Raw genomic sequence first — 21,708 nt, forward strand, 5'->3', positions numbered from 1 at the left:
TATGAGGAGAAAGGGTTTACATAAAAGTGTTAGGGAGTGTGTTACTATAAAAGCGCAACATTCAAAATTTACCTTTGTAAGCTGAGTGGGATCAAATCGAAGAACCTTTTGATTGCAGCAGGGATAAATTCCAGTGCCAACAGTGCTCAGTGAGTTTGCTGCAGTAGAATAAACTACTGTTTCTGAGTGGTACTGACAATGTGAAAGTTCAATACAGAGAAAAGCCTGAGAAAAACAAATATATAAAATCAATGATTATTCCCACAATGAAATTATACATCTCAGGGGTTGGAGTTGTGGCTTGTGGTGGAGCGCTTGCCTGGCATGTGTGAGGCACTGGATTCAATCCTCAGCATCACATAAAAATAAATAAATAATGGGCTGGGGATGTGGCTCAAGCGGTAGTGCGCTCGCCTGGCATGCGTGCGGCCCGGGTTCGATCCTCACCACCACATACAAAGATGTTGTGTCCGCCGATAACTAAAAAATAAATATTAAAAAAAATTCTGTCTCTCTCTCTCTCTCTCTTAAAATAAATAAATAAATAAGTAAAATAAAGGGGCCCAAAACCACAAATATACAGAGCACTGGAGGAACCCAGCAACCCCATCAGGGTAGTGCCCAGGACACATTGTCCATCAGATCCCTCATCAGACAAACCAGAGGGAGCGCAGGGTTGGACATCTGTGCCTCCGCCAGAGCAGTACTAACTCCAGAGATGGGAGTTCAAATCATTCCTACAGGGGTAAAAGGACCTCTTCCCAAAGGAACAGTAGGCTTATTATTGGGATGCAGCTCTTCTACTCTAACAGGACTTATGATAAGTCCTGGGGTAATTGATCCTGATTATGAAGGTGAAATAAAAATTATAGCCAGTTCTCCAAAGGGTATATCAGTAATTTCACCAGGAGATAGAATAGCACAGTTACTAATAATATCTAGCCTACATGATAAATTTTTCAGTCGTACTATAGAAAGAGGTTCCGAGGGATTAGGCTCCACGGGTGTAGATTGGGCTATGCTTTCTTTAAATTTAGATTCTTGCCCCATGCTAAAACTAAATATTCAAGGACATGAATTTAATGGGCTACTGGATACAGGTGCAGACCTTAGCATCATCTCTCATCAAGAATGGCCAAAACATTGGCCATTACAACAAGCCACTCAAATGCTTCGAGGCCTAGGAGTGGCGACTAATCCCCATAGAAGTGCAATGGTATCAGATTGGAAGGTTTTCCTGAGGAGGTGTTTTGTTTGGCGTATGTGGTTCTAAAAATAAAGTTTGTTTCTTTTGACAAGTGGCTCCTGAATTGTGCCCAGCCAGACTGCAGCATCCATCAACAACTAAAAAAATATTTTTAAAAATTATACATCTCAAAAATACTATACTGAAAAACATGTGTTGTGTATCTCACTTATATGAAATGTACCAGAAAGGCAGATTTATAAAGTAGATTAATGATTGTCACAGGGAGTGGAAGCAGATGGGCAAATGGGACCTTTCTGGGTGATGAAAATGTACTATACCCAGTTTGTGGTGATTATTGTATAACTGTAAATTTACCAAAAATTACATAGTTGTGATAAGTGAAATTTATAGCATGTAGTGTACCTCAATAAAGTTATGAAAAAGAAAAACCACTTTATTCAAAATTCTAATGAATTAAACTGATATTTACTCAGAAAATTTCCAATGAAACATGCAATAAAAATTTGCCTTACTTTATTATTCCTTGACACATATACACATATATATTTCTTGGTGGTATTGGAATTGAACTCAGTGGTGCTTTACCACACCCTAAGGAAATGGAGACTAGGAGAATGGTATTAAGAAGGACTTCTATTTCTTCTTATACTTATTTATGTACTGTTAGAAAACTAACAGAAAACTGGAATTTTATTATTTTGAGACAGGCTCTTGCTAAATTTCTGATGCTGTCCTTGAACTTGTGATCTTCCTGCCTCAGCCTCCTGAATCTCTGGGATTACATATGTGCACCACTGTGCCTGGCTCCTTGATAATTTTTTCTATGACATATTTTTGAGGTAAATATCATCAGTATTAATGAAAATTGTCCTTTGAGTTATTAGAGAAAAGACCTTATCAAGGTTTAATTATAGATTAAATAATCAGATTTCAAATGTGTATATAAATTGGCAAAAATTCAAAGACAAAAACAAAATTAGCTGGGCAGAGTGGCTCACAGCTGTAATCCCAGCAGTTAGGGCTGAGGCAGGAAGATCACAAGTTCAAGACCAGCCTCAGCAACTTAGTGAGGCCCAAGCAACTTAGCGAGATCCTGTCTCAAAAATTAAAAAAATTAAAAAGGGTTGGAGGGACTGGGGCTATAGCTCAGTGGCAGAGTGCTTGCCTAGCATGTGTTATGCACTGGGTTCAATCCTTAGCACCACATAAAAATAAACAAATAAAATAAAGGCATTCTGTCCATCTATACCTGCAAAAACTAGAAAAAAAAAAAGGAATAGGGATGTGTCTCAGTGGTTGAGAGCCCATGGGTTCAATCCCCAGTATCAAAACAAAACAAAACAACAAACAAGCATAAAGTCCCCACCATCAACAAATTAACACCCCCCCCCCAAAAAAATCAAACAAACCTGACAATATCAAATGTTAGTGAGATATACAGAAATAAGAACTCTGACACATACCTGGTAGGAATGCAAAAAGGTTGAGGAACTTTAGAAAACTGCTAGGTAAATGGTAAATTTTATATTTATTATAGAATCTTATAATCTTACTTCTAGGAAATTAATCAAGAAAAGTAAAAACCTATATTCATAGGAAAACCTGTAAGGAAATGTTTACAGCAACTTTCTTCATAATGGTTCTCATCTAGAATCACTACAAATGTCCTTCAGCTGGCAAATGGAATAACGTATTGAGCTATATTCATATAACAACTCTACCTGGCAATAAAAAGAAACAAACCAATACATGCAACAACAGGGAAAAATTTCAATTCCATTTTGCTGAATGAAAGAAGTTATAGTTGAATAGCTAAATACTGTATGGTTTTATTTAGATGATATCCTGGAAATGGCAAAACTATAGACAGAAAACAGATCAGACTCCAGTTCAGAGTGACTGGAATCACTTCTTCCTGGGAAGAAGAAATTAACTGAAAAAGGGCAAATGGAAGCTTTTTAGAGTGATGGAAGTATTCCGTGCTTTGATGGTAATGGCAGTAATATTACTATGTGTATTTACCAACCTCAATATGGATGGATTTTATTATATATAGAATATGATTCAGTAAATTTGATTTAAAAAATTGTGGGAAGGGCTAGGGATATGGCTCAGTGGTAGAGCACTTGTCTAGCATTTGTGAAGCCCTGGGTTTGAACCCTAGCACTGTAAAAATAAAATAAAATTAAAAAACCCTAGCACTGTAAAAATAAAATCAAATCAAATCCTGGAAACATAGAGAGCTCATTAGGTGGGAACTTATATGTTTGTAAATCCCACTCTGATAGTTTTGATAAACTGATTTTCCTTCCCTCTATTGAAAATCATTACCAAAGTGAAAGAGGAAGAACTTCTAGGAGGGGAGGAAGACTTTAAAAATTCATAAGAAATTATATGTAGAAAACTTGGGACTGGGGTTGTGGCTCAGTGGTGGAGTGCCTGCCTGGGTTTGATCCTCAGCACCACACAGAAATAAAATAAAGATATTGTGTCCACCTAAACTAAAAAATAAATTAAAAAAAGAAATTATATGTAGAAAATTTGATTTATAATAAGATTAATTAGGGATTAACTTTTCTAAAGACCTATTTTTAATTTTTTTTGTAGTTGTACATGGACAGAATGCCTTTGTTTATTTTTATGTGGTGCTGAGGATCGAACCCAGGGCTTCACATGGGAGAGGCAAGCGCTCTGCCACTGAGCTATAGCCCCAGCCCCATTTCATGCTATAAAATTTTCTTTCAAATAGCAAGATTTCTTGTAATTTTATTATAGTCTTCATTCATAAAAATGAACAGGGCTAGGGGCTGGGGTTGTGGCTCAGCAGTAAAAACACTTACCTAGCTTGTGCGAGACCCTGGGTCCGATCCTCAGCACCACATATAAATAAATAAAATAAAGTTAAAAAAAAATGAACAGGGCTAGGGATATGGCTCAGTGGTATAGTGCTTGTCTAGCATGTCTGAGGTCCTGGGCTTGATTTCCAGTGCCATAAAAAAACAAAAACCCAAACCTTTTTGGGAACACAATTGTTTTAACAAAAACAATTATAATTAAAACACACAATCGCACAAACACACCCCAATAGCACCCTATCCGTAAAGTGCTTCTGAATTTCCACAGAAATTTACTGGCCAACATGGAAATATTTTGACTAAGAATAATTAGAGGAAGTAGGATTTTTTTTTTTTTTTAAGCATTGAAACAATAAATTTGGTCACTCCCTCCCCACTGCCCCAATACTGGGGATTGAGCTCAGGGACACTCTACCATTGAGATACATCTTTACATGCCCAGATTTTTATTGAAATAGGGTCTTGGCTAAGTTGCCACGGCTGGCTTTGATCTGCCTGCCTCAGTCTCTGAAATCATTGGGATGACAAGGATATTGGGCACTTAAAACCTGTTGCTTTTCTAAAATCCAGTCAGGAACTGATTATTTCTTTTTAAAAAAATATTTATTTTTTTAGTTTTAGGTAGACACAATATCTTTATTTTTTATTTTTATGTGGTATTGAGGATCAAACCCAGTGTACCATGCATGCCATGCAAGCGCACTACTGCTTGAGCCACATCCCCAGGCCAGGAACTGATCATTTCATCAATAAAAATAAAATGGAGGGGGGAAAAATTGCAAGAGAAATGAAGCCAGATACAAGCAATGTTTAACGGCAACACTGCTTTTGCCACTAGTTTTTTTTTTTTTTTTTTTTTAACTGGGATTGAACCCAGGGGTACTTTACCACTGAGCTACATTCCCAGCCCTTTTTATTTATTTTGAGACAGGGTCTCACCAACTTGCTTAGGGCCCTACTCAATTGCTGAGGTTGGCCTTGAATTTGTGATCATCTTGTCTCAGCCTCCCAAGTTGCTGGGATTAAAGGCATGTGCCACTGCACCCAGCAGCCACTATTTCTTTAAAAGAAATGTTGGATATTGTCCAGACACATCCAAACTTAACAAACTAAACACAAGATATCAAAAGAGACTTGCCCTTAATATTTGCAGAGTAGGATTTTTAAAAAAATAACTCACCTGATAACATCTTGAACAAGTCAGCCAGTTGACTGTTCCCCACAATCGCCAATACACATCTCTCCAAGATTTTAGTTCTTCAAAAAGGGTATTCAAATACTCATGAACATCCCAAGTCTTATCTCTGGAGAAAGAGCCTCAATTGTTATATATTATTATAAGGCAAGCACCATAACCAATTTGTTCTAAATAAATATTTTTAGATTTGTAGCTTATTTCCAGAATACTCCTCAGGTATGATATGGACTACATTGATAGGTAGATAAAATTTCACTTGGGAGTTTGATTATTCTGTGGACAATAGAAGATAGTATGAAAGGTAGAATGTCAAATTGTTTTGCTAAGCTAGAAGAAGTATTATTAATTAAGTAGTATTAAACAGGCCAATACTTGGGACTTAGGCATATGTTGTTAAAGAAACCTTTATTCTAACTGCATTTGTTCAAAGAAATGTTATTAATAACTCATGATTCAAAAAAACCTATGTCATTTGTTATATATATTTGCAGTAAAATGAATGGAACTTGAGAACATTATGATAAAATAAGCCAAACTCAGAAAGCTGAGGGTCAAATGTTTTCTGTTACATGTGGAAGTTATATGGAAAAGGGCAAAAAAAGGGAAGGTGGGGGATGTCATGAAAATAGAAGGGAGATCAGATAGACCAGAGGGACCAGAGGAAGGAAGGACAGGAGGGAAAGGAAGACACTGGGGAACAAAATTCATCAGATTATATTGTTCTACTGTGTGCATGTATGAATATATAATAGTTAAATCTACAGGTATGTATAATTACAATGTATCAATAAAAATAAAAGGCCGTATTGATGTGTTGGTTCTTTACATTATTTTCAAACAGCATTTTCTTGTAATTGAGCAATATAGCTATATACAACTAGGTCTTATTAATATACATTTTAAAATATATAGCAAAGGCTTATAACTATTTGCTATGGTCACATGTATCTTAAGTTCTTTTTAAGTCTTTATTCTAATCTAATTTTTGCTATTTTTTTTGCTAAGTTCAATAAATATCAAAATGACATCATGTTATTACAGATTGAATAGGCACATTTGTTTAAAAAAGTTATTTAAAGACTATTTAAAAATAATTTTTTTGTAGTGTAGATGGACAGCATGCCTTTATTTTATTTGTGTATTTTTTTATGTAGTGTTGAGAATGGAACCCAATGCCTCCCACGTCTAAGGCAAGTTCTCTGCCACGAGCTACAGCCCCAGCTGTATTTTTAAAAATACTATTTTAAAAAATATTTTTAGTTGAGGATGGACACAATGCCTTTATTTTTCATTTATTTTTATGGTGCTGAGGATTGAACCCAGAGCCTCACCCATGCGAGGCAAGCACTCTACCACTGAGCTATGACCCCAGCCCCTTAAAGACTCTATTTTTAGGGGCTGGGGATGTGGCTCAAGGGGTAGCACGCTCGCCTGGCATGCGTGCGGCCCGGGTTCGATCCTCAGCACCACATACCAACAAAGATGTTGTGTCCGCCGAGAACTAAAAAATAAATATTAAAAATTCTCTCTATCTCTCTCTCTCCTCTCTCACTCTCTCTTTAAAAAAAAAAAAAAAAGAAAGAAAAAGACTCTATTTTTAAAATGTATACATGGCCAAGTGTGGTGTTCCATCCCTGTAATACCAGAAACTCAGGAGGCTGAGCAGAAGGATTACAAGTTCAAGGACAGTTCTAGCAATTTAGTGAGATCTTGTCTCAAAATTTAAAAAATTAAAAGGGACAGGGATATAGATTAGTAGTAGAATACCCCTGAGTTCAATAACAGTACCGAAAGAAAATAAAACAAAATGTATCAACTTATAAATGTATCAACTACAGACTTAGATGAAAATGAAAGTAATTTTCAAAAAGTGAATCAAATCTCAGACAAAAAAGTATAAAATTCCAGGTGCTTATGATAATAACTAGTGAAGATTCACTGATTATTGTATTGAAAGAAAAGGAAACATTTTAAAGTTGACTGTGCTACTAATACTAAGGTTAAATTAAGTGTTGCCCAGTATTTCTGTTTTGATGTTTAAGATATACAATGTAATACAGTTTTTTTAAAAAAATAAAAGGGCTATCTACTTTTTGGGAGGGAGGGGGGTACCAGGGTTTGAACTCAGGGGCACTGGACCACTGAGCCACATCCTCAGTCCTATTTCGTATTTTTATTTAGAGACAGGGTCTCACTGAGTTGCTTAGCACCTCGCTTTTGCTGAGGCTGCCTTTGAGCTTGTGATCCTTCCATCTCAGCCTCCCAAGCTGCTGGGATTACAGGTGTGTGCCACTCTGCCTGAAAGGACTATATATATATATATATATATATATATATATATATATATATATATATATATATTTAAGTTGTAGATGGACACAATACCTTTATTTTGTTTACTTATTTTTATGTGGTGCTGAGGATCCAACCCAGTACCTCACACATGCCAGGGATGCACTCGACCACTGAGCCACCACCCCAGCTCCAGGCTACATATTTTTAATACAGAAAAAGAACAAGCAAAAAGAAAATTAAAGTCACTCATAATACTATCATTAAAGATAACACCACAGTTAATATTTTAGTGAACATGTTTGAAGTTTTATTTTCCCCTATTTTCAAAAATTTACCATTAATGACTTTCTATGCAAGTATATATATTTTTGCAACATTATTCTTTCTTTTTGGTTCCAGGGATTTAACTCAGGGGCACTTGACCTCTGAGCCACATCCCCAGCTCTATTTTTGTGTTTTATTTAGAGACAGAGTCTCACTGAGTTGCTTAGCACCTCACTTTTGCTGAGGCTGGCTTTGAGCTCACGATCCTCCTGTCTCAGCCTCTTGAGCTGTTGGGATTACAGGCATGCACCACCATGCCCAGCTCTGCAACATTCTTAAAGTCTGCACATTAACAATTGACTAGAGGGGCTGGGAATGTAGCTTAGTGGTAGAGCAATTACCTAGATTGTGTAAGGCCCTGGGTTCTATCTCCAGCATAGAAAGAAAAAAAAAAAAAGAATGAATTGATATGTTTTATATACTACACTATAGTATGGATATATATATATATATATATATATATATATATATATATATATATATATTAATAATTTAGGTGTCTCTTTTTTTTTTGGCTAGCTAAATTCTTCATATAGCAATAAGTGTTCTCATCAAATGCTTTCACAAAGCCAACATTAGATAAATTCCTAACAGCAGTATGTTGTCAAAGAATACATATATTGTAAAGTTTCTGCTTTTCCAAGAGATTATAGCAATAACACCAACCCCCCTTCCAACTCAGAATGAGAACTTGTGTTAAACTTAAAAAGGACAATAGGTATTATGCATTAATGAAATATATATTAATAGAATACTGACCAATTATGAAGAATAAATAGATTATGGAAACTCTGAACTTAATTTTTCTCATTCACCAAAATTCACTTGAAGCCAAAATATAACACTTATACAGATAACTAAATCATTTTAATGGCATTGACCAGAATGTCTTTCAAGATTAATATAATTTGGGGCTGGGCTTGTGGCTCAGTGGCAGAGCGCTTGCCTTGCACATGTGAGGCACTGGGTTCGATCCTCAGCACCACATAAAAATGAATAAATAAAGATATTTAAAAAAAGATTAATAAATTTTTATCATTTTGAAGTTTGAAGACACTATATAATTTGCCCAGTAAATAAAATGTAGCTTTGGGCTGAGGATGTGGCTCAAGCGGTAGTGCACTCGCCTGGCACGCATGGGCGCTGGGTTCAATCCTCAGCACTACATAAAAATAAAAGATGTTGTGTCCACCGAAAACTAAAAATAAAATAAAATAAAATGTAGTTTTCACAACAACTTTGTTTTGTTTTCTAAATCAAAGTTGTATCATATGCAGAAAAGACACTATCCTATTCCTTTGAAAGAAGTTATACTTTTATAAATATACTAGAAATTCACACAGAAAAGCTGCATTTTATCTTCACTGCACCTTATGTGAACATAGATAATATTTCCATGTCGATCGACATTAATTTTTCCAGGAACACAAGAAATTCTTCTTTCTGTTTCTTTTGTTAAAAGTTTCTTACACAAACAGCATCTATAACACAAAGAAGATAGAAAAATTATTTTTAAAAACAGTAAATTAAGAAATATGGCTGTATTATATATCATACTAAAGGAAAAACATTACCTATATAATGTTGCAGCATTACTCCGAGAATCTGGATTCAAGTACTCAGGATCAAACAGTCTCTCAATCTTCTTACAAAAAAGTTTACTATTAATAATAAATTACCAAAAATTAATTATCTATATTTACTTTATAAAAATATTTTATAGTGAGAAAAATAAGCACTGTTTTACACACACACACACACATATATATATGTAATAACATTAATAAATTTCTAAAGCTGCGCTCTCTCTGGGAGTTTATAGTACATTTTTGGTATTCTAAGTAAATAAACCTAACAATGACAACTGCCTGATCAAGAATCTATTTTCATCTGAAAATAAGACTGATGATAAATATGTGCCTCTCCTTCTCTCCTTTGTTATTAGAATATTCAAAATTAAATATTTTGAGAATTTAACAATCCAAGTCTATCAATAACTAGGTATTTGATCTTTTATTTTTTTTTGGTACTGGGATTGAACTTAGGTGCAATCAACCACTGAGCCACATCCCCAGCCCTAATTTGTATTTTATTTAAAGACAGGGTCACACTGAGTTGCTTAGTGCCTTACCATTGCTGAGGCTGGCTTTGAATTTGTGATTCTCCTGTCTCAGCCTCCAAGAGTCACTGGGATCATAGGTGTGCACCACCATGCACAGGTAGGTATATGATCTTTAGCAACTTCCTTTTGCTGAAACTTTTTTCTTATCTATAAAATGTGATTAATAATTCCAAATTCATAAGACTTTATAAAGATTAAATGAGGGGCTGGAATTGTGGCTCAGAGGTAGAGCACTTGTCTATTACATGCAAGGCCCTGGGTTCGATCCTCAGTACCACATAAAAATAAATAAATAAAGGTATTGTGTCCAACTACTTCTAAAAAAAAAAGATTAAATGATATAGTTTTTAAAGAGTTCTAGGTATAGTGTTAAGAATTAAATAAATGTTAATTACTTTATTATTACGTGTAATACTCTATATCATTCTCCTTAAGGACTGAATTCTTGAATAATCTTCTGTATTATCCATTTCTTCCTCTTTAATGGATCATCCTGATCAGCACATAAACATGATTTAGTGCCTACTCCTCTTTATTTTGCACTAAGGATCGAACTCAGTGGTGCTTTACACTCAGTTACATCATCCCCAGTCCTTTTTATTTTATTTTTTCTTTGAGACATGGTCTTGTTAAATTGCTGAGGCTCTCACTAAGTTGTTGAGGCTGGCCCTGAACTTGTGATTCTCTTGCTTCAGCTTCCCAAGTAGCAGTGATTAAAGGCATGCACACTATGAAAAGTTCAGTACGTCCCTTCTTTAAAAATATTTTCTCTTCAGGGGCTGGGGATGTGGCTCAAGCGGTAGCACGCTCGCCTGGCATGCACCCGCCAAGAACTAAAAAAAAATAAATATTAAAAAAAAATTCTCTCTCTCTCTCCCTCTCTCCTCTCTCACTCTCTCTTTTAAAAAAAATATTCTCTCTTCAGCCTACCTATTCATAATATCTGCTGCTGAATTTTTTTTTAAAGAGAGAGTGAGAGAGGAGAGAGAGAGAGAGAGAGAGAGAGAGAGAGAGAATTTTTAATATTTATTTTTTAGTTGGTGGACACAACATCTTTGTTGGTATGTGGTGCTGAGGATCGAACCCGGGCCAGGCGAGCATGCTACCGCTTGAGCCACATCCCCAGCCCTGGTATCTCCTTTTGAAACTTTCTTTCCTTCTGCCTTTCCTTCTATTTCACTGGTTCCTTCTCAGGTCCCTCACAGGCTACTTCTCCTCTGTTGAACCTCTAAATACTGAGTATTCTAATTAACACTCTCGTTAACAATTAATAAGTAAAAACAGCATTTACAATAGCATCAAAAATTAAATAATTTGGAAATTTTAATTAAAAAGGGAAATTTCTCTACATCAAAGATAATAAGACATTACTGAATTAAGGCAAAGAAGACTCAAAGAAATAGAGGGTTATATCATATTCATGGACCAAAAGGCTTAATATTAAGATGTTAAATTCTTCCCAATTCATCTATAGTTTCAATATTAATCCCCAAATTCTAGCAGATTTGTGCATATATGAAAAACACAGGCTAATTATAAAATTTATATAGCAATGCAAAGGACTTAAAATATCCAGACAGTCTCAGACTATTCCCTGAAGACCTTAAAAGAGCATGCTACAGGGATACTGCCACATCGATGTTCAGAGCAGCACAATTCACAATAGCTAAACTGTGGAATCAACCCAGATGCCCTTCAATAGATGAATGGATAAAAAAAATGTGGCATTTATACACCATGGAATATTACGCAGCACTAAAAAATGACAAAATCATGGAATTTGCAGGGAAATGGATGGCACTAGAGCAGATTATGCTTAGTGAAGCTAGCCAATCCCTAAAAAACAAATACCAAATGTCTTCTTTGATATAATGAGAGCAACTATGAACAGAGCAGGGAGGAAGAGCAGGAAGAAAAGATTAACATTAAACAGAGACATGAGATGGGAGGGAAAGGGAAAGAAAAGGGAAATTGCATGGAAATGGAGACCCTCATTGCTATACAAAATTACATATAAGAGGTTGTGAGGGGAATGGGAAAATAAACAAGGAGAGAAATGAATTACAGTAGATGGGGTAGAGAGAGAAGATGTGAGGGAAGGGGAGGGGGGATAGTAGGGGATAGGAAAGGTAGCAGAATATAATAATTACTAATAGGGCATTATGTAAAATTGTGGATGTGTAACCGACGTAATTCTGCAATCTGCATTTGGGGTAAAATTGGGAGTTCATAACCCACTTCAATCTAATGTATGAAATATGATATGTCAAGAGCTTTGTAATGTTGTGAACAACCAATAAAAAAATATCTAGACAGCAATCTAAAGAAAGGTAAAGTTGGAAAATACCAAAAATTATTAATAAGGCTACTGTAATTAATTCAAGAGGACAGGCAGATCAATAGAACAAAATGGAGAACTTATGAACCTTATGAATAGTAACCTGATTTATCGTACAGGTGACACTTCAATTCAGTGAGGAAAAAAAGGTCTTTTCTGGTGGTCTGTCAACTAAATATCTAGTTGAGCAAAAAATGAACCTTGACCCCCATTTCATACCACACACACACACAAAAAAACTAATTCAGGACAAATAACAGAAAAAACAGGCTATCTTTACCACCTTCATGTAGGCAAAGAGTTCTTGAGCAGGGTACAAAAAACACTAATTGTGGTCTCTTGCTAGGAAATCTCATTCAGTTCTGTTATTTAAATCTCATATACTCTCAAATTTCTATTTTAAGCCCTAAACTCTGACCTAAAATATAGACTAATGAATTCAATATCTACCTGTATGCCATCTGAATGTCCAAGAAGTATATTAAACAGCCTCAAAATCCAAATCTAACTCTTGATTTCTCTTACCCCAATCTTTCCTTTCTCCATTAATGGCACTACTATCCATGTAGTTGCTCAAGGTAAAACCTATTAATTATCGTGGAAATCTCTCTTTCTTCCCACATCATCCAATTCACAAATATGTCAAATCTTTCTAATAACATACACTGAACCAATCTACTTCTTTCTAGTTTCATTGCTTCTACCCTAGTCAAATTCTTTCATTTTTCCCCAGACTACTGCACTAACCTTCTAATGGGTCTCCTGTTTTTTTTTTTTTTTTGGTGTGTGTGTGGTGCTGGGGATTGAACCCGGCCTTGTGCATGCAAGGCAGGCATTCTACTGCTTCTTATATCCCTAAAGTCTATCTCCATATAGCAACCAGAATGATCCCTTAAGACAAATTAGATCATGTCATTCCCTTACTTCTATTCACACCTAGAACAAGGCATATCTTCCTTGCTATGAGCTCAACAGCTCTTAAATAATATGGCTACTGCAGATCTCTTCTCATATCACTTTCCCCTTTTATACTAGAGCCTGTCTTAATAATTTTAACATAATTCAATACAACTATATGTTTATATGTTCATTATACAAAATAATTACTAATTTTTTTATTATAAGCCACTGGCTCTTAAAACAAAAATATATTTTAAAATATATTTTAAAAATAGAATTTCACCAAAATTAAACAGACATATTTCATTTAATAGAAACATTAGATTTAAAATTAAATTTACCTTCTAAACTTATCTTTTTTGTCTTTTAAATCATCAACTTCATCATGTGTGAACAGATCAGCTATACGTGTAAGAAGATTTGCATTAATACAGTTCATGTTGCATGGGGTAGCTACTATGGCATTCATGTTTTTGTGGCAATACTGAATACACTGTTCAACCTAAAAAACACAGAATAGAACAAATGATAATGTCATACCTTTCAAACATAAAATTCATCAAAAGCCTAATCCATGTATTTCTATTTACCAACTGGGTTTGCCTATTTGGTTTAATTTGCCCTTGCAATGTGGTCCAGCAGGTTTAATTTGTAAACACACAGACAAACCTAGCAAAATTATTTTCAACCTTTTCTATTTCAAACAATAATGTACCTTTTATGGTTGTGGCAGGTATGGTATAAACCTTAATTCTGTACCTTTGAGTAAAATACATACAAGTGACTTTCTAGTTAAACTTCATAATTGTAAGCCTCCATTTCTTGGGGTAGTAGAACCAAACCTTCAGTCACTTAAAGGCTTTCTTACTTGTGTTAGATTTGCTCTCTGACTTCCTTCCCTTCCTTGCAACCTAAAGTGTATTTATTTACTTTAAAAGCAAAGAGAAGTAGTCACTTATTTTTTGAAATATTTTTACCAATAGCATAAAAATTATATTTTAGGATGTATATTTCAAAACTCAGTGTAAGGACTCTGTTAGTCTCACTTTTGTTCTGGAGCTCTTCTCTGAAATAATACCAATTGGTTAAACAGGGAGAGGCTAAGAAGTAGAAAGAACACTATAACTAATAAAATTAGTAAAACTCCAAATAATCAATCAAACTTCTCTTCTGCCAACCATAGCAAAGGAGTATTCTGTCCTATATAGTTTTACCAGAAGCTAAAAGCAAATATTTATTTAAAAATTAGCCACAAAATATCAACCACAAACATATAAAATTATTTGAAAGAAAAAGAAATGTATTAAACAAAATAAAAACAAATATATTTAACATTAGAACTTGAAATATGTATGTACACATATAGTATTTTTATCTTTCACCAGCTACTCTTAAGCAATAGTCATGAGCTCCTGTGATACAGAAAATCACAGCACTTAATAGTGGGATATTGTTCTTCATTCACTTTTTTTTTTTTAAAAAAAGTATATATTTATTTTTTTAGTTGTAGTTGGGAGAAATATCTTTATTTATTTTTATGTGGTGCTGAGGATTGAACCCAGGGCCTCACTCGTGCTAGGCGAGCGCTCTACCACTGAGCCACAACCCCAGCCCCTTCATTCACTTTCATAAATGAAAGACACATAAGCAAAACATGAAATTACTTCAATAGCAAAACAAATATATTCCAATTAAGCTTCATTTAATTTGGTGGTAGGGCAAACCCCTTTGGGGGTAAAGTTTCATCTGATAAAACAGTGAGCTACTTCTTGAGGATTAATTGCTTGCTTTATAAGCATAACACATAAAAACCTAGTTGTCTTAACCCTTTCCCAACAGAACAAAGTATCTCCAAACGTGCAATTTATTCTAATGAAATTACACTTGTGGGCTGAGATTGTGGCTCGGTGGTAGAGTGCTTGCCTAGCATGTGTGAGGCACTGGGTTCGATCCTCAGCACCACATATAAATTAATAAATAAATAAAGGTCCATCAATAGCTTAAAAAGTTAAAAAAAAATTACACTCTTGAATTAACAACAACTATTTTAGTAAGAGGTCCTAAAATTTTCCAGACATTTGAAGAGATAGGGGTGAGGGGAAAGCCTCAAGGGAAGTTCTTGAAGTTTTTAAAATTAATACTTACTAATGAATCCATTTTCAAAAACTCGGAGGAAATAAGAATTGAAATGACATTTCCTGGCTCTAAAGAAAAAGAAAAGAAAAAAAATTAAAATTTCCTTTTGATTTGTATCTCAGTCTCCTCAAAATAGGCTCCTTCTCTCCTTAAAAGAAGAAGTTACTTTAGTAAGAACAATTTAATTTAACCTTTCTTACGCTATAAGGCTTAAGTACATAAAATAAAGAAAATTCAATGTTAATACTTACAGTATACAGAAAATGCACAGTAATTTTTGTCCTGGAATTAGATTTGTATTAAGTACAAAGATTCCAACTAAAGATACGACATAAGCAAAAGTCAGAGTGAGAAAATATTTAAAATAATTAATGAGAGCATTTGGTATTTATGAAGTTATTTAAAAAAGAAGTTCAGTGCTGGTTATAAATGAATATTTAATTTAAAAAATTCTGAAGCTGGGTATGGTGGTGCATGCTTGTAATCACAAGTGGCTCAGGAGGCTGAGGCAGGAAGATCTTGAATTCAAAACCAGCCTCAGCAATAGTGAGACCCTGTCTCTAAATAAAATACAAAATAGGACTAGGGATGTGGCTCAGTGGTTAAGTACCCCAACTCCCACCCCCACCCCTGCGAAAAAAAAAAAAAAGAATTCTGAAAGCTAATAAAAAATTTAATACTGCAGAAATACTCAAGTTACTTCCTAGAGGCATACTAAATGAGCCTTCGGGCATACAGATAAGGAAATGGGGATGCTGCCTGACACAATTTCAATAAACCTGCCATCCCCCATGAAGTATATTTAAGAAGAAAAACTGATTTGCTACCATTCTAGTACTATAACAATCCTAAATTCTTTTGTGCCAGAAAACATTCTTGTATTAGGCAATAACTAAAGTAAGCATTCCAATCTTTTCCTAAATAAGAAGTCTGGTTAATGGTTCTCAAATGGAAATGGTGAAAGGAGGAAGCAGCTGGTGAAAAAGCTCTTCAGGAAATTGTAATGTACACCATTTCAGTTAAGAACCAGTGGCTGGATTATTAAAGTACTTTTTAAGTATTAAGATGTAGTACTTTTCCTGATGATAATGAAAACTGCTTTTATAAAAGTTTACATTTGTAGCCACTTACTGAAAGTCAAAGATAACAGAATGACTAGCTTTGCACTATTTCTTTCACATATGTAAATATGCTGGAACAAACAGCATTTTTTTTTTTTTTTGGTACCAGGGATTGAACCCAGAGGGCCTTAACCACTGACCCACATCCCCAGCCCTCTTTAGTATTTTATTTAGAGACAGGGTCTTGCTGAGTTGCTCAGGGTCTTGCTAAATTGCTGAGGCTGGCTGTGAATTTACAATTTTCCTGCCTCGGCCTCCCATCTGCTGGGATTACAAGTGTGCACCAGCACGCCAGGCTCAAACAGCATTTTTTTCTCTCTACATATTTTTTTTTATTTCATATACATATACATAAATACATAGCTGAATGGTTTAGAATCTCTCTACTCTGGCTGAAGATTCTGATTTAGCAATCTTGTATTTTATACTGTCAGTATAGACTTATTTTCTAATAATGAAGTGGTGGCTCAGTGGTAGAGCACTTGCCTAGCTATGTGTGAGGCACTGGGTTCGATTCTCAGCACTACATATAAATAAATACATAAAAGTCGATCAACAACTAAAAAAAATATAAAAAGAGCTTAAAAATGATACTGCTGTAAATAGCAACTCTAGTATACAGAAATACTTTATTAAACTGCAAGTGTGACTTCCTACAAGTCTATTCCCATTAAAGATCGTTATTTTTGCTATCATTTAGGACATTGAGTCTCAAATTTTCTGTCTCAGAACCCCTTTATGATTTCGAAAACACAATACTAAATAAAGAGCTTCTGTTTTTTTTTTTTTTAATTGATTGTTCAAAACATTACAGAGCTCAAGACATATCATCTTTCATACATTCGACTCAATTGGGTTTAAAGAGCTTCTGTTTATGTGGGTTATATTCATCAGTATTCCACATATTAGAAACTATGAAAACAGAAAATTTTAACAAATTTATTTTATTCATTTAAAAAGAGCAGTACTATAAACCTATTACATGTTAACATATTTTTGTGAAAGATAACTATACTTTTCAAAATAAAAAAAGTAGTGAGATGAGCTTCATTGTTTGACATTTTTACAAATGTCTGACTTAATAGAAGACAGCTAGATTCTCATATATATTTCTTCATTGAATTTGTGGGTAACCTTCTTTGATGTCACACCAATATCTACTGAGTGGTAGTTTCTTCTGGGTTAGTTGCAATGGAATCTGAAACCATATCAATGAACTTTTTCTGCTCTGTTAAACAATGTATCTAGGGCTGGGGATGGGGCTCAAGCGGTAGTGCGCTCGCCTGGCATGCGTGTGGCCCGAGTTCGATCCTCAGCACCACATACAAACAGAGATGTTGTGTCTGCCGAGAACTAAAAAAGAAATAAATATTTTAAAAAAATTGTCTCTCTCTCTCTCTCTCTCTAAAAAAAAAAAAAAAACAATTTATCTAGTACTCTGATTGGATCATAAATCCATGAATGATTTTTTTAATACACTGTGTAGTAGACACCCGGAAAATATTAGCTAACTGGTGAGACATTTCACTATATAATATGTATTTTAAAAAATCACATTCATGGGGCTGGGGATGTGGCTCAAGCGGTACCACGCTCGCCTGGAATGTGTGCGGCCTGGGTTCGATCCTCAGCACCACATTCCAACAAAGATGTTGTGTCTGCCAAGAACTAAAAAATAAAATATTAAAATTTTCTCTCTCTCTCTCTAAAAAGAAAGATCCATCTCTCTCTCTCTCTCTCTCTCTCATAAAAATTCTCTTTAAAAAAAATCACATTCATTAATATAACCACCAATCATATCTCATCAGAAACGTCTTTGAAGCTGTCAAGCACACAGAAACAGATAAACTTTCCTAAATTCTAATTCGCAGCTTGAAAGTTTGGATTTTATCACTGACAACAAACACATGTTTTCCTTTAAGCAATTAGCTAATTCTCAAGAAAATATCTGCCAAATACCTAAGTCTAAATAATCATGATTTCTGTCAGTTGCTTTTTCAATTAAAAATGGTTTTCTGCTTTTAAAAAGCAGTTGGTTTAGCTCATGACTGAATTGCACAAGTGTTTTTCCTAAAGACAACCATCATACCCTGGGGTGCAGGAGAACACTTCCTTTTCTATCACACTTTTTTTTTTTTTTTTTTTTTTAATAGCACTACGGATTGAACCCAAGGCCTTGTGCAATGGAAGCACTCTACCACTGAACTACATCTCAAGTTTCTTTTTATTTTTTGAGACAGGGTCATGTTAAGTTGCCCAGGTTGGCCTCAAACTTGCAATCTCCTGCCTTAGCCTCCTGAGTAGTGGGGATTACAGGTGTGCCTCACTGTACCCAGCCACACAGAATATTAAAGAAGGTATGTGTTAAGGGTTGAGATTTAATAAAATAAATAATTTTTATTGCTTCATCAAGAACATTCTTAAGTGAATCTACATCCCCCCCCCTTTTTGGTACCATTAATCGAACTCAGGAGCACTCAACCACTGAGCCACATTCCTCAGTCCTTTTTTGTATTTTATTTAGAGACAGGATCTCACTGAGTTGTTTAGCACCTCGCTTTTGCTGAGGCTGGCTTTGAACTCGCAATCCTCCTGCCTCAGCCTTCAGAGCACTGGGATTACATGCGTGTGCCACCATATCCGGGCTTTTTTCCTTGCTCAACTATGAGTGTATGGTGTTAAAAACAATGACTACTACTACAGTTTCGTTCCTGTGTCTTGATTTGGCATAAAGGTCCAACAGTTTTGCTCACCACTGCTTTTGCACCATTTGAGCAATCCTTTCTCTCTCTCTCTCTCTCTCTCTCTCTCACACACACACACACACACACACAAAAAAAAAGATAAATAACACCTTGGTATTCTTATGTTTTGATCTTGTGGATCTTTTAAAAGGGTCTCCAGGACCCCAACTGTCCACAAGTCATATATTAAGAACTGCTGACCTACAGACCTATTAATTTGCCAAGAATTTACTATGATTTAACTAAATTTCTAAAAAAAAGATATGAGGTATCAATTTACCAAAAGGCTGCTATAATAAAAGCATAAATATTAATATTCAAACAATTTTCTACATTTCACTTTTGGCCTGAAAGAACTACCAGGTGACACACAAATTTCACTATAAAAATAAACAACAATTTTCTTTTACCTAAAGTGGGCATCTCACAATCTTTATTCTCCTTAGTGTTTCTTTTAACATATTTTATCAACCAGTTGAAAATATGAACGTCACAATGAACTGAAATGTCCACCTCTTCCCAGCGCTGGGCATCCATAGATAAATATTCAGCAAAGTACTTCATTTCTGATATCAAAAGATCTCGTGGGCAAATAAAATCTTCTTTCAAGTTTTTTCCTTCGTCACATACATGGATCACCATGTTTGGCCTTCATAAAAAATGTTACACAGAAATGAAATTATTAGAATTTTAGAAGAGGATCCAAGAATGTTGACATTTAGTGGAGGTATGAGAACAGGATTTTTTGAAGACTGTGACCACAAATTAGTTTTTTAGTGTTTTGACATTCAGAATTTTTAAAAAATGTCTTGTTAACCTGGTTATATCAGATTAAAACTAATGTTAGTAGGCTACTGATTTAATAAAACAAAAATATTGTTACTAAGGGACCAATAATTTACATGGTTTTAAATTTTATTTCAAATTATATATTACATAACAAAGTTTATAAAAATCATACCAATTCCCAAAGAAAAATTAAGTAATATGTTTTAATTCTTGTGAGAAACTTAAAATAGTTCTTTAACATGGTTATGAGTGTGCAAGGGAAATAATAATTAAATATTAAAATTTTCATACTTTTGAAAAAGGAAAAGCAGCTAAAAGTATTCATTGAAGAATCAAATTACAAATTACCATGGCTTGCTTAGTTTTTTTTTTTTTAATAAATATTTTTAGTTGTAGATGGACACAATACCTTTATTTATTTATCTTTATGTGGTGCTGAAGATTGAATCCAGGGCCTCACACATGCTAGATGAGAACTTTACCACTGAGCTACAACCCCAGCCCCTTACTTAGTTATTTTTAACAGCAAGAAAGTGTGCTTCTAGGCATTCCTGAAATGTACATTAATAAATGTAGTTAAAAAGATTCTTAAGACTACAGTGTATTTACATATTTAAAATACTTTAATAAGTTCAGATAAAGCATTAGAAACTTAGCTTCAACAATTATATATACTTTGATTTTATTTTCTTTGAAAATCATTTCACTTCAAAGAAAAAAAAAATCAGTGTGATCCAAATCTGCCTTCATGTCATTACAAAGAGAACAGAATAAATAGGAAGAAAGCACTGTACTACAATATGAACTTATTGTATTTAATTGAACTTCACAAAACTGGAGGGAAAAAAATTACATTTTATGTAAAATTGGACCAGGCTATCAGAAAAAAAGGATTATAATCAATGCTCTATCAGTTATAAGAATTAAAATAAATAGCTCTTCCAAAGAAATTATGGTCAAAATATAAGTAGATAATACTATTATAATTAAACAAAATTTCTGTGGCTTTTTGGACCACTATATAAAATATTAGATAATTCCAGTAAAAAAAAAAAAGTACTTGGGACTGGGGTTGTAGCTCAGTGGTAGAGAGCTTGCCTAGCACTTGTGAGAAACTGGGTTGATCCTCAGCACCACATAAAAATAAATAAAATAAAGGTATTGTGTCCATCTACCACTAAAAAAAAATATTAAAAAAAAAAGTACCTGGAAAATGTTTGTATCCTTCAAAGAAACTTATCAACTTAAAAAACCTATGTGAATAAACCAATAATCACAGAACTGTGCACTTTTAAGTTTTTTTTAATTGTGGTAAAATATACATACCATAATATTCATCTTTTTAAAAAAAGTATTTATTTATTTTTTTTTACTTGTACTTGGACACAATACCTTTGTTTATTTATTTATTTTTATGTGGTGCTGAGGATCGAAACCAGGGCCTTGCTTGCACTAGGTGAGTGCTCTACCACTGAGCCATAACCCCAGGCCCAAATTCACCATTTTATCCACTTTTAAGTGTATGGTTTCGTGGCACCAAGTACATCCACACTGTTGTGTTTATCATCACCGCTACCCACTTCTAGAACTTCTTAAGAAAAGGTGAATTTAATGATATACAAATTATGTATTAATGAAGTTGTTATTAAAAATCTATCAAAACTAAAGATTCATGA

The 21,708-nt window shown here is 34.4% G+C and overlaps 1 protein-coding gene across 7 annotated transcripts in view; it reads right to left on the bottom strand.

The window, feature by feature from the left end:
- Sanbr (SANT and BTB domain regulator of CSR) overlaps nucleotides 1-21,708 on the bottom strand; it is a 51,818-nt gene that overhangs the window by 18,553 nt on the left and 11,557 nt on the right. For 6 of the 7 annotated variants that reach the window (XM_005322041.5, XM_021724284.3, XM_021724285.3 and 3 more), the window contains 7 exons: nucleotides 19,654-19,892; nucleotides 15,388-15,446; nucleotides 13,584-13,744; nucleotides 9,457-9,543; nucleotides 9,253-9,363; nucleotides 5,246-5,369; nucleotides 73-225 (listed from right to left, as the gene is read on the bottom strand). In XM_005322041.5, the coding sequence (XP_005322098.1) occupies nucleotides 73-225; nucleotides 5,246-5,369; nucleotides 9,253-9,363; nucleotides 9,457-9,543; nucleotides 13,584-13,744; nucleotides 15,388-15,446; nucleotides 19,654-19,892 (934 nt within the window). The remainder of the gene's footprint in view (nucleotides 1-72; nucleotides 226-5,245; nucleotides 5,370-9,252; nucleotides 9,364-9,456; nucleotides 9,544-13,583; nucleotides 13,745-15,387; nucleotides 15,447-19,653; nucleotides 19,893-21,708) is intronic. The other variant, XM_040270869.2, reaches the window with a different exon arrangement.

Source organism: Ictidomys tridecemlineatus, chromosome 12 (assembly GCF_052094955.1).
Source record: "Ictidomys tridecemlineatus isolate mIctTri1 chromosome 12, mIctTri1.hap1, whole genome shotgun sequence".
NCBI classification, from domain to species: Eukaryota; Metazoa; Chordata; class Mammalia; order Rodentia; family Sciuridae; genus Ictidomys; species Ictidomys tridecemlineatus.